The 14,529-nt window shown below is 38.7% G+C and overlaps 1 protein-coding gene across 1 annotated transcript in view; it reads right to left on the bottom strand.

Annotated features, from left to right (window-relative positions):
• The window catches only part of LOC126335878 (glutaminase kidney isoform, mitochondrial-like), a 306,299-nt gene that overhangs the window by 76,591 nt on the left and 215,179 nt on the right, over nt 1-14,529 (bottom strand). The window contains exon 10 of the mRNA XM_049999352.1: nt 1,097-1,228. Coding sequence (XP_049855309.1) covers nt 1,097-1,228 — 132 coding nt within the window. The remainder of the gene's footprint in view (nt 1-1,096; nt 1,229-14,529) is intronic.

Raw genomic sequence — 14,529 nt, 5'->3', positions numbered from 1 at the left:
CCACAAGGCTGCCCCCTCCTCTTGCTGCACAACATAATCACGACAGTAGTTTACATTTTTCTTTGCTCAAAGAAGGTATATGATGGCTTGCTGACTCTACATTCAGTTTTACACAGAGAAGCTGTTACAGTAGAAGCTGAGAACACAGGGCTATACTGTAGGTGTGTATATCTACATATCTGCAGATGAAAATGTACCAGTTGAGGTGAAAAGGGGAAAATACGTGAAATTTTAAGGATTAGCAGATATCTTCTCTAGAAGATACATGTAATATTATGCCTTATTAAGCACTGTATATTGCGGTTAGAAATTGTTTCTCCAGTTGGAACATTTACTCAACAAAGTGTCAAAGGGGGGAGATGAGATCTGCCTTAGTTCTGTCCTAGTTTGTTAATAGTCGATTCTATTGTTTAATTTAAGTATGGTTTTGAGAAATTTCCCATGTTTATCTAGTTGAAAGCTGATACTGAGTTACACTGTATTCATATTACCCAAGATGTCACTTTAAAAGCATATTACGCTCAATTTTAATTATGCGAGTCAACCATAAATAAACATAGGCATGAAAATAATGCAATAAATTAATTAACATAGTCTAATGTGAAGTTTTATAAGCAAACAAAATTGTTATAGATGACACCACAATTGAAAAACCATTTTTGTTAAATTTTGTTTCTTATTTCTTCAATTCAGGGAGAATTAACATGGCATTTTTGTAGGTTACTTTTGTTGCTATACAGCAGAAGTTTCTCAATCATTCTGTTTCTTTTTCTGTTTCGTAATTTAATTAACATTTTTGATTTATGGATAACTGAAACATTTTTCCAAAGACACACTCTTAGCAGCCACTAGGTAATTCGCACAATGTCACAGAATATACTAAATGTGTGAGAAGATACGAAGGCAATTCAGAGAAAAGCAAAAAGATTTGCATTTGTTTCTTCTAACGTACAGAGTACAACATAAGTAACCAAAATTACACCTTTTAGTGGTTTTTGTTTCAAGTGTTGCATATAGAGGTCACTTCTGCATCATGCTAAATCTATAGCTTCAAGAACTGTTTACAAACCATATCATAATTAAGAAAGTTTCTTACCTCACAAAATGTTCTGCATTTTACACTGTTTCCATAGTGATCAATAGGTGGAGCAAACATAGAAACACCCATGACATTTGGTACAACAAGTATCATTGCTCCACTCACACTTGATTTAGCTGGTAGTCCAACCTGGAATAAGGAACTGAGTGTACAAATTAACTCTGTAAATACAGGCTGCAACAAAACTAGCATTATGCAGATATCAGAAAAGCCTGAATTTGTGAGTAGACTATCCAAGTAAAATTATGTTTCACTGCAGCACCCTTTCAGGACCTTATACTGTATATATTAAAAGCATCAGCATCATGTTACCAAAAAGTATTGTCTGATTCTCTTAATCTTTCTGGTACTGTAGTCACACAATTTGCAGGGGAGTATATCATAATTATTAGTTTTCATTGTCATTCCATTAAGTATTTTTTATAAATATTTTACATTAATTACAAATTTCTTGTAGCTGTAACAGGATTCTTAAGTACCTGACTTAATATTACAGTTGAGGCTGTGCGAATGGAGCTCAAATATAATGTATGTGTTATCAAGTGAAATTTGTGACTAGACTGATGATGTCTTGGTTGGGAAGATGCAGAATGTTATCTCAAATGGGGTCATTGATAGAGGTGGCAGTAACTTCAGGTGTGTCTCAGAGAAGTATGTGACATTTACTGTTCATATTGTATATTAACAACCTTGCAGACCAAAGTAACCTAAGATTTTTGTAGATTATGCAGTTAGGTGTAATGAAATACTGTTTTAAAAAATCTGCACAAATATTCAGTCTGATCTCAATAAGATTCCAAAATGGTACAAAGATTGGCATACTGTTTTAAGTGTAAAACTGTGCACTTTACAAAACAAAAACACATTGTATCCTATAACTACAATACTAGTGAGTCATAGTTGGAACTGGTCAACTCATACTTGGGTGTAACAATTTGTAGGGGTATGAAATGGAATGAGCATACAGGCTCAGTCGTAAGTAAAGCATGTGGTGGACTTCAGTTCACTGGTAGAATAATACAGAAATGCAATCAGTCTACAAAGGAGACTGCTTACAAGACACTCATGTAGGCCATCTTAGAATTTGGGAAATGATAGGATTCCACCAGGGTGGGCTTTTGAAGAAAATATAAAAAAGCATCCTAGAATGTTACTCAGCTATTTGAGAACCACACCAAATATAGGGCCAACAGGGGATACTGAGAGCAGTTTGAGTGTTCACAGGTATGTTTGATCCATGAAATACTGACACAGAGATGCTGAAGAAACTCAACTGGCAGACACTTAAAGACAAAATGTTCCAAAAAACCCTATTTATGAAGTTTCAAGAACTAGCTTTAAATGGTGAATGTAGAAATATGCTATAACCCCCCTATATACTGCTCCCATAGGAATTACACAGACAAGGTTAACTGAGTTACAGTGCGCACAGAGGTGTGTAAACAATTAGCATTGAAGTTATCCAATCAGATTGTTGCATGAGCAAATTCAAGCAGCCCACCAAATGTGTGCTTCATTTGAGTTCCTCAAACTGAATAAAGCAGCCATACCGAGACTGGACTTGGATTGGTAGTAAGGATGAAACCCAAGCGCAAGGCTGAGCAATCTCATGCACATCATGAGAACCATTGACACTATTGTATCTGGCAGGCTGCTTTAGTTTGTCCACATAATGGCTCGATTGGCTAACTAATACTAGTTAATTCAGAAATGGAGCAACATATCAATTTTTTTCTGAACAATTATTTTTTAGCACAACCTAACATGCAACATTTTTACAAGCTTACCAGAGTATTTCTGACCACCCTGTATTAGCAAAACCCTCAAAGAGTTCTTGACCAATTGACTTCAAATTTTTATAATATGCTCTAACACATACTAAGATGAACATATGCTACAATTTTTTAAGTAATGTACAGGTTTACTGTTAAAACTAGCTGTGAGAAAGAAAGCACTATGCTCTGCTGTGGAAATGTGCAGTTTGGGCCAGTTTTAGCTATGACAGTACAAGAAAAACATTTATACCATTAGACAAATCACTTCAGTTATATATATCCCTTGTCTATATATACAGTTTTTCAGGAAGATTGTATACACAACAATCTGCTGTTTTGTTTGCTTCCATGCAGTAGGTTTCAACCAAAATCAGGAAATTTGTATTTATGATTTATGGCTAATTTTGTAGTCCTACCCATTTGAAGCTACTACCCTCACAGATGCGGCAGCTGGAGAGGTTCCTCATACCCCATATATCAATGCTCCCATACCATTCACCCAATCATTTTAAGCAACTTCAGTTCCCAATCAAGGGTTTATTTGCACTAATACCCAATAAGCTCAAAGTCAGAGAGAGGAGGAAGACGAGATGGATAGAGATGTGGTGGTGGTGGTGGGAGGGGGGAGGGGGGGGGGGAGACAGACGTGGTGGGATGGATGGTGAGAGGGGGGGAGAAGAAGATGGAAACAGAATGTGGGGGAGGAGAAGACGGGTAGGGAGAGGCGGGAGGAGATACTGGGCAGAGATGTGTGAGGAGGAGACAGAGTGAGAGATGATGAGGTAGAGATAGACAGAGTGAGAGGGGAAGAGGAATTATGACATAAACACAGTTACCATACATATATTTTAGCAATTGTGAAGCATTGCTTGTCTGCTAGACTACTAAAAAGTTCCCACAAATTAATCTGCTTTGCATGAAAATGAAATAACTTTTTGATTATATTCAGCTGGACTAACAAGAAGAGTCAAATTTTGAATTAATATGACTTCTGTTAGTGAATTCATGCCCTAAGACAATGTTTGTTGTTTGTTGTTACTCATGTGTTTTCAAAGGCATAGGTCCCGAGTTCAAGTCTTCATCCAGCACACAGTTTTAACTTGCCAGAAAGTTTCATGTCAGTCCACTGTTTTATCAGACTATCACTATTATAGTAATCTTACCCAAAGGCAATTGCATTTACTTTGCTTTCTGTTCACTGATTCCAACAGCAGAAGTTTTTTAATTTTATTGAGATAGAAAGTGTTTCAGCTCATCTTTACTGAGAGGAGTTACATGCTGACATTTTAATCTGCATCACTCCCCACACTTCGAAATTCCAGGTCTGTGGCAAGTCAAACATGTGTGGAAATGCAAATTCAAAAAATCATCACTGCCCATGTAAATCTATTTGCCTTTAACTATTTTGTATATCACTTCTAAAGTTTGACTGCTAGTCACTGTACAGCTTCCTACCTCTGTAAGAGCTGTGCTTACACCTTTTCTTATGGTCAGCTACTGTGCAAATAGCTTTTGATCTTTGCATTGTGAAGGTCCCTTTCAGATCTTTCTATACAAAAAAGCAGTTCATATCATTCAATCTGTGGATGCACCTGGCCAATGATTATGCTGTCCCTTCGCTGGTTTGCCTATTCTTCCCTTCTCTAATACCTACACAAATATGGGTATGTCCCATCTTAAGTCTTTAACAGTATACGCAGTCTCCAACCCTTGTCATTATGCAACTCAATGATGAAGTGTCTCCAGAGAACATCCACTATATGAAGTTGATCCAAATGTATGTTTCCTGACTTCCTCTTTTGTGCCTTTGTACCTTTATTTCTTCTAATGTCATAATTTACATATATTCTATTAAATCATCTAATAATGAGCTTTCTCTCTCATTGTTCCACCTACATTCGTTTTACCATTTATTACTAATAACATTCCTGCATGCTTCTCCAAAAAGGTCTTCACCGGCCAATAAATACTCATTGTTAATCTGTCCACCAGGGATCTATTGATTGTTACTAAATTACAATGCTCATCTTTAGTCTTTATTATTAAAACAGTGATATTTTGCTGACATCGATAACAATTTTAATAAATCAGTATCGACTGTTTACATACATGAAGTGTTCTTTTTTCTTCATTTCTATAGACAAATGCTCATTATTGTTTTAAAAAGTAGCTTCCTAAGTTCTATTGAGAATAAGTCTAAGCCTGTTTTTAATTTTTATTTAATCTTTCCAATAGTTATAGGAGAGGACACTTCTACTTACTAACTCATAAATTCTTCAGTTTTATGCATCTTAACATGCTATATTAATAGCTATAGCCTTTTTTATTCCACTTTCTTAAATAATTTATTCATTGGCACACATTCATCAGAGATAACTTGAGTCTTCTGTATTATTTTCATTCACCAGCTGTTAAACAATACATTAGCACTCTTTCATCGGAGATAACAATAAATAGTCTCAGCTATTGTAGCAAAACAATTGACTTACAAAATTTTTTGCTTTTTACTTGCGTGTCAGTATGTCATACTCCACTTGGGGGATGGCTTCCTTTCCCATATTCTTCCTTCTGTGACACTGCTAACATGTCATTTACCTTAAGATTCATAACTGCATTTAAATGACTAAAAAAAATATTGTATGAAGTAAGTACATCAGAGGTCTGTTTGTATTTGTTCACCTGCAGTATCCAACCGCCTTTATAAAATATAATATAAACCCAACCAATATTTTACAAAAGGGAAAGGAAAGGGCAAACTCCCTCACAGAAAATGTACTAATTAATCTTTCAATCAATAAAGGAATTTTTTGCAGAACATTTGCTACATTTTACTGTATGCCTCTGTTAATGACAGCACATAACAATGCTGTAAAAGAAATATTAAACTTTTATGTTGCTTTTTTAATAACCATTGACATATATATAATTCATCTCTCTCTCTCTCTCTCTCTCTCTCTCTCTCTCTCTCTCTCTCTCTCTCTCTCATACGATGATGATAGGACTTACCAAACAAAAGCACTGGCAGGTCGATAGAAACACAAACAAACACAAACATACACACAAAATTCGAGCTTTTGCAACTGTCATTTGCTTCGTCAGGAAAGAGGGAAGGAGAGGGAAAGATGAAAGGATGTGGGTTTTAAGGGAGAGGGTAAGGAGTCATTCCAATCCCGGGAGCGGAAAGACCTACCTAAGGGAGAAAAAAGGATAGGTATACACTCGCACACACACACATATCCATCCGCACATACACAGACACAAGCAGACATTTGTAAAGACAAAGAGTTCGGGCAGAGATGTCAGTCAAGGCAGAAGGACAGAGGCAAAGAAGTTGTTGAAAGACAAGTGAGGTATGAGCGGCGGCAACTTGAAATTAGCGGAGGTTGAGGCCTGGCAGATATTGAGAAGAGAGGATATACTGAAGGGCAAGTTCCCATCTCTAGAGTTCTGACAGGTTGGTGTTAGTGGGAAGTATCTAGATAACTCGGATGGTGTAACACTGTGCCAAGATGTGCTGGCCGTGCACCAGGGCTTGTTTAGCCACAGGGTGATCCTCATTACCAACAAACACTGTTTGCCTGTGTCCATTCATGCGAATGCACAGTTTGTTGCTGGTCATTCCCACATAGAAAGCGTCACAGTGTAGGCAGGTCAGTTGGTAAATCACGTGGGTGCTTTCACATGTGGCTCTGCCTTTGATCGTGTACACTTTACGGGTTACAGGACTTGAGTAGGTGGTGGTGGGAGGGTGCATGGGACAGATTTTACACTGGGGGCAGTTGCAAGGGTAGGAGCCAGAGGGTAGGGAAGGTGCTTTGGGGATTTCATAGGGATGAACTAAGAGGTTACGAAGGTTAGGTGGATGGCGGAAAGACACTCTTGGTGGAGTGAGGAGGATTTCATGAAGGATGGATCTCATTTCAGGGCAGGATTTGAGGAAGTCGTATCCCTGCTGGAGAGCCACATTCAGAGTCTGATCCAGTCCCAGAAAGTATCCTGGCACAAGTGGGCACTTTTGTGGTTCTTTTGTGGGAGGTTCTGGGTTTGAGGGAATGAGGAAGTGGCTCTGGTTATTTGCTTCTGTACCAGGTCGGGAGGGTAGTTGCAGGATGCAAAAGCTGTTTTCAGGTTGTTGGTGTAATGGTTCAAGGATTCCGGACTGGAGCAGATTCGTTTGCCATGAAGACCAGCCTAGGTCTTGTACTTATACCTAACTACAGCACATTTGACGACAAGTGTGGCCCTATTCTCTGAACAAATTTCTGCTGTGGTTGGTCCTCTGTTTAGTCTCAAAATGGCTGATGGTATAACAGAGGACATTTTACTTTGATTAGTCAAACAGCAAGAATTATTTGCCATGGCATTGCACCACCAGTCACAGACACTGGACAATCAGACTCAGGTACTTCAATCATTGGCTTCTGTTTTGTCTAGCCAGCATGTGCTTCAGTCTGTGTCACCTGCTGTTTTGCCCTCTGTGACCCATTTGGTCAGTCCATCTCCTTTCTACATACAATGAGTCTGTTGTGGAATGGGATGCATACAAACAGCAACACTTTCAAGCTTTTGGGATTACTGAAACTACTTTATGTGATACCTTGTTCATCTCAAGGATATTGCCAAGAATGTATCAAGTCCTACATCAACTCACTTCTTTGTTGGTTCCATTTTTTTTATTGTTTGACCAAATGTATGAATTTCTTTGAAAATACTACTGTATGTCTACCCATGATCTTTGATCTCTGGTTGAGTTTTACCACTGTAGGAAGAATACACATTAATCCTATTGACCATGGTTCTCATTGTCATTTTGTGTCCAATGCACATAAGGAGTTGTATGTTGTAGGTAAGTGAGTTGTATGGTGAGAGATGCTATCACTCATTCAGCTCGGGATCATGTGATGTGAGACAATGCCCTTCAGTGTGACAATCCATCCCTCCCCAAGAATTTAGCTGTTGCACATTTGTGCAAGGTGTCGTGAGGTGTGGATAATCAAATAACCAAATTAAATCATGGTGTGAGGCATCAGCAACTCAACAACACACAACAATTCAACAACTCCACAACAAGCTTCAAATAATTTACAGCGGGAGACATGGTCACAGCAGTCTCCAGCAGCAGCCACACCAAGAAAGTAAACAGGTCAGTAAACAGCAACATAAGCATTCACACTCTCATTCCATCCTTATTGTTTAATTAACCATGAGCACCTAGAGTGCCCAAAATGGTGGACTACGTGTCATAATTGCAACAAGAAAGGTCACATTGCTTATGTTTGTAATGCAAAAATTCAGCACAATGATCCTGATGCATATATGGATGTAAACATTGTATCAACTACTTCTGTTGCACCAAACAAGCTTTCAATTGATGTTATGGCTATTCATAAAGTTCTGCACATGCAAGTGGATACAGAAGCTGCAGTAGTCTTGTTAAACTCACAAACTTATAGGGACCTGGGTTCCCGTCCACTTCTCTCTGTGTCCCAAAGTTAGCAAATGACAATAAACAGAGTATTTCTGTTCTCAGCTAATTCTCTGCCCCAGGGACCTACATGTCAGTAGACTGGTCACTTACATTTCTTCTTGTAGATAATGTACACAAAGAGAATCTTTTTGGATTAGATGCTTCTAAGCTGTTTCATTTTATCATTTCAGACAAAGTGAATTTAGTGTCTGAACAAGTTTTGTATGCACAGTTAGATGAATTACGTGCTATTTTCCTCTTTGTAGTCCCCTTGATTGGGGTGAGCCAACAATTTTGAAGTGCACATTACCATGAAACCTGCTGCTTGGCCTTATTTTTTTCTGGCCTGTCCAGTTCCAGGGGCACTCAGGCAACAAGTCAAAGTCCGTATGGTTCAGCCTATTGTATCAATTGAATATAGCAAAGACATTGTCAGTCTGGTTATGTCTCTGTGGTGATTTTAAAGTATCTGTGAAAGCACATCTATAATAAATACACACCTGATACTGTGTCCGGACTGTGTCAGACTGTGTTAGATGCCTATTTACAACTCCCTTTAGATACACAGTCACAAAATATTTTAGTTGGACTGTACCAATACTTTTGGTTGCCTTTTGGAGTTGACAGTGCTCCCACAATTTTTCAATGTTTTTTGGAACAAAGTTATCAGGTGGTAAATATTTCACAAAAATTGACTTGTCAGATGCCTATTTACAACTCCCTTTAGATACACAGTCACAACATATGTTAGTAGGATTGTACCAATACTTGTGGTTGCCTTTTCGAGTTGACAGTGCTCCCACTATTTTTCAATGTTTTTTGGAATGACTTACAGTGTCTGCCAGATTGTGCAAACTATTTAGAAGATATTGTAGTTTCCAGTGCCTCCACTGAGGAACAGTTACAAAACCTCCATTCCTTTTTTCTGTCTGAATTTTTTCATAAGGGTCTCAAACTGCTTCACCAACTTGTTTCTGCTATTGTGGCACTTCCACACCCTACGTCAGTCAAAGAAATTTTCTAGGTAAAATCGCCTACTACCATAAATTTTTGCCTGAGGCAGCAGCAGTCACATAACCATACATGCACTGCTGCACAAAAGGACTCAGTTATGCTGGTCACTTGTGGAACCATATTTTCCATCGCTCAAACCCTGCTACTGTCTGTGTCCCGCTTAGTGACACACCAACTAAGCCACCACATGGCCCTTGCTTTGGATGCTTCACAATACAGGTTTGAGGCATTACTGGCTCACAGATATCCCTTGTCTCCAAGCAGCCTATTTCTTATGCCTCAAAAATGCTAACTTCTGTTCAGACTAAACATTCACAGGCAGAATAGGACACTTTGGCCATTGTATGTGCAGTGAAGAGCATCTATGTTTTTCTCTATGGTACCGAATTCCATATGCTCACTGATCAAAAATCAATGGTTTCCTTATTCAGTCCTTCTACACTGCTACCAGATAATGTGGCACATCACATTCAGTGTTGGGATCTTTTCATGTTGCATTACAACAAGATTCATTTCTACTCTACAAAACAACTTACAAATGGTGATACATCGTCTCACCTGCTGGCGGGTCCGGACACAGAATTTGATGAGGAAGAATTGCTTTGTTTCCTCATAGATGTTGCTGCACAGCAGACAGTTAATGCTTTTCCAATATGTAGCACACAGATCATGAAGGCTATAGCTTTGGATCCCATTTTGTGGAAGGTCGTAACATTTGTAAAACATGGTTGGCTGGATTCAGCATCTTCCCATGTGTCTGACCCCATCCATAATTATTACATCTTTTGACACTGATTCTCTGTTGTGGATGGTTGTTCTGCTTTTAGACATGGATCAAATGGCCCGTCAGGTAGTGATCCCTTCAATGCTTCATTCTCCATTCATTACATGCACATCATTGAGGTGTATCACACACTAAGGCACTGGCCCAACGACATGTGTTTTGGCCTGGCTTTGATGGTGATGTTACCCATCTGGTTGCCTCCTGTTCACAGTGTGTGATGCACCAAGGAGCCCCCCAGGCATCACTGTCTCCTTGTCCAATTCTGTCACATGCGCGGGACCATATACTTGTGGATTTCGCTAGCCACTTTCTCAGCACTTATTGCCTGTTGGCATATTCATGTTTTCACATTTTCCATACATCATTTGTAGTGTTTCCATATCCACTATTGCCAACATTGCAGCCTTGCCCAAAACTATTTCACTCGAAGGCCTGCCCATAATGATAGTGTCTGATAATGGTCCACAATTCTCATCGCAAGAGTTTGCACCATTTTGCGATTCCTGTGGTGTCTGTAACATTCTTGCCCCATTGTTCCATCTACAGTCTAATGAAGAGATGGAATACTAAGATGAAAAAGAATGTTGCCAACACTTTGTCCAATGTTGCCTTGGACTGGTTACTCTCCTCAATTGTTTCATGCTCTTTGGTGAGAAGAGCTCAGTGGAGATACTCCACCGGGGTCAGCCATTGACATAGCTACATATCTTGTGTCCTTCACCTGGACATCAATCCTTGCAGTCGCAACAGCTCTTCCCATTGGGTGTGGTTGTCTGGATGCATGATTTTGGATGTCATAGTAAATCTATTCCAACTGTCATCACCAGAGAACTGGAGACAGTGTCACTTCTAATGTCCACATGGAGGGTGGCCTCTGCTCAAAGAACCATGATCAGTTTCACATTCACAAGGACTGTCAGGAGCCCCTGATGTCACACGAATGCCTCCAAGACGATCCATATTGGGCATCACAACATCTGCTGCTGCCAGTTCTCCACTCGCATGCAGGTGAGGGCACCCACCATCAGTGACCAAACCAGCAGTTCCTCTACTGCTTCAGAGTTCTGTCACCTGTTCCTCAGCAGCTGCTGATACCAGTACCATCAGCACTGCGAACAGCCATCACCAGAGTCGATGCCTGAGGTTGATATGGAAACAGACCTGGTGTCACCGGTGTTTCCATATGCTTTGACATGGGAAGATGGGCATAGGATGTGTCTGTGCCTGAAGCATTTCATACAGTACCCTCCCATCGCAGCATGGCACCTTAGCCAGAGCCTAGCAGATGAGGAGAATAGCATGGACATCTCAAGAATCCAAGGAATGCCATGATACATGCACATACTTTCAAAAGGCCATGCATGTGGCATTGCTATGTTGTCTGAAGAGGGTACCTTGGACTTATGTGTGTGTGTGTGTGTGTGTGTGTGTGTGTGTGTGTGTGTGTGTGTGTGTGTGTGTGTGTGTCATTGTTATGTAAGATCACCATCAGAGCCTGCCATTAGCCCCAGTCTTTTTAAGCCTAGCCAAGCTTCGCTGGGCCTCAGTTCTCTGTGTGTATTGCTACAGCTCTTTGTGTATGTAATGCTACTTAAATATTGTATTCAAGTTGTTAATGCTTCCATGAAATAAAGCCACATTCAGTTTCCTGGTGATATAGTACTGATACCCCATTACAACAAAACCAATTTTATTTATATTGCAGGCTTGATAACTATGTTGAATAGAAATTTCTCAGTGTGTCCTTTGACTCAAAAGCTACTAATTTCCTGCTTATAATTAAAAACTGAGAACAGGCTATCATTCACCTACAGGTTGTTTTTTTATGTTAGTCACATCCATAGATACTGGTTTACAGATGCCCGACACACTTTGGCTAATATGTGTTGGGTTCAGAAGTTAGCGGCAGCCACGAACAATTATAATCTCAATACTCAGGCTTCCACAAACACGTAAAAATTAGTACATTTTACCCAGTGAGCATCTAGCAACAAATGTATACGTATGTGTCCACCATTTGCAGAAGTGCATTTGTACGGACATTTATGAGTAAGTGGTAGCTTGTTCTCCTATTTTCTAGCTATCCTTAGTCACATAAGAAGACACATCTGCGTAGAGAGTGACAATGATGGAGAAGTGTGGAGGGAATGGGATTTGATTATGTGTGGAAGAAATTAGGTAAACACCGTCCATGCTGCCATGCCTTACAAAGTGCTGCTGAGGACCACAATAAATAAAATGGTAACACCACTAAAGTATTTCAATTATCACCACTAATGTTTAGCAAATCACAGTCTTGAGGGGAACATTTATTGATATCCTGTGCTACTCACAGCTATACAACCAGAGGCAAGTGTTATTAGAGGGATGATGCACAGACCCATTCAAAATTGCACCATCTTCTAATGTGATGCACTCTATAGTCACTTTGTGTCCACAGGACACTGGTTCTTATGGTAGTTATTGTTGGTAAGCTGACAACAACAATTAAAACACAGTGCATGTTTCCTAGTGGGTGTCCTAGATAAAAGTATACATGGATGTGTCTAGAATTCAGGGAGTACATTTATGCAGTCAGCTATAGAAGAGTGGTAAACTATTATTCTTTCGAATTATTTTCATTATCATAATTTACAGTGTCATAACAGAGAGTAAAAATATTACCCAATATAGGAAATTAAAGCACCTGCAAATAAGAAACCTCTATCAAACATTAAATATAAGAAATGTTTGCAAATATCTGACAGAAGCTCATTTTTTACAAGCTCATTTTTTCAAGAAAACCTTATCTACAAGGTCTCCAAAATAAATGAAACCTCTTCTAGTAGAGAAAGACATCCTCCTTCTAATGAAACAAAAATATCAAAAATAGGAAGTGATAATGTTTAGCAATATAACATCTAAGTGTGCACAAATTAGATTTTAAAAAGTGGTGACAACTTCTCATATTATTGGTTTCTAGAATACTCACAAATAAATTCTGCAGTTGGTAGTATTGACAGCAAGCAAGCTCTCTGTGAGACTATTAAAGGGCACTTGGAAGATTCTGTTTGGTCAAAAATTACTGCAGACACTAAAAGATTACTACATCATTGCAGTAGGATTTCCCCAACCCTGATAATATGTGGCACAAGAATGGTCAATGAGGGCATTTGAATTTTAACACTGTGAGGAGCACAAAAATCATTTACATCTGATATAAATCTGTCATTTATATTACTACTATCTATACAGTGTATTTCAGTCAATGTTCACATAAATCGTTTAATGACTGTAATAGGTTTAACTCATTAGTCACTATCAATAATATTATTATAAAAATAAGAAACAGGAAAGAAGATATTTGATGAAATTGCATTAATAAAAAGATAAATACTTAACTACAATGCATAAAATTAAAAATGATACCATAAACTCTTCTTAGTGAATGACAGCCTCTAGGAATGGAAGAAGTCCACCAAGAGGTCCCAGCTACAGGACTGTCTAAGAAGTGTTTATGGAATCACTTTTAAACTTTATGTAGTGTACCTAAATATACAATTTTTTAGTCAGGGTGTATACGTGGACAAGGGAAAAAAAAACCCCAGATATTTTCCAGATTTCCCAGTTAAAATACACTTTCTCCCAGGTGAAAACACACTTTTTCCATGTTAAGTGACAGTATATTTTCTTTCGGAACTGCAAAATTAATCAATCCTTTGAATGGTTTTGGTTTTATACATGGGCGTAGAATTTCCCAGCACTTTAGAAAATGAAACTCAGGGAAAAAAGACACATTTTGGAAATATCTTTGATGTGCAGCAACATGCACGCTGTGTATTTTTGTATTACAAAAGTATACATTGGAATTCCACCAGACACCACATGTTACTTTCCGGATCATTAAAATCAAGATTGCAGTGCACTTTTGTAAGGCAGTCATAGATTATATCACGTGATCTCACCAACCGATGATAGCGGATATTCAGAGCATAGGACACGAGATGTATTCAGCCAACAGCAACATAACTGTTAAGTAGCACAAACACAGAAAGTTAATAGTTTAAATTAATATACATAGTGTTGCTACAAGAAAAGCAAAGCTTTCATATATAATATTGGTCTCTAAGGTTAATAAGCTGCAAGAGAAGCTAAGCTTTTGCATATAATATTGATCTTTTCTGGTTAGGCGTTGTTACATGTTCGTACAACACATTTTCCCTGTTACTTCCAGAATAGAACTTAAGCAACTGCTAGCTGGGGACTGTACAACTGGTCCTTACTAGTGTAGTGATGTGGTCTACAATTTTCTGTCGAAATGTCATTTTCTACCAAGAAGATAATACATAATCTTTCTCACCTGTTATTCCTGTTTGTCATTTATTACCATTCTGGCAGTCTGAATCTCTGG

The sequence above is a fragment of the Schistocerca gregaria genome, chromosome 1 (assembly GCF_023897955.1).
Source record: "Schistocerca gregaria isolate iqSchGreg1 chromosome 1, iqSchGreg1.2, whole genome shotgun sequence".
NCBI classification, from domain to species: Eukaryota; Metazoa; Arthropoda; class Insecta; order Orthoptera; family Acrididae; genus Schistocerca; species Schistocerca gregaria.
Note: the sequence above shows the minus strand (reverse complement) of the source record. Positions and strands in the feature narration are given on the sequence as shown.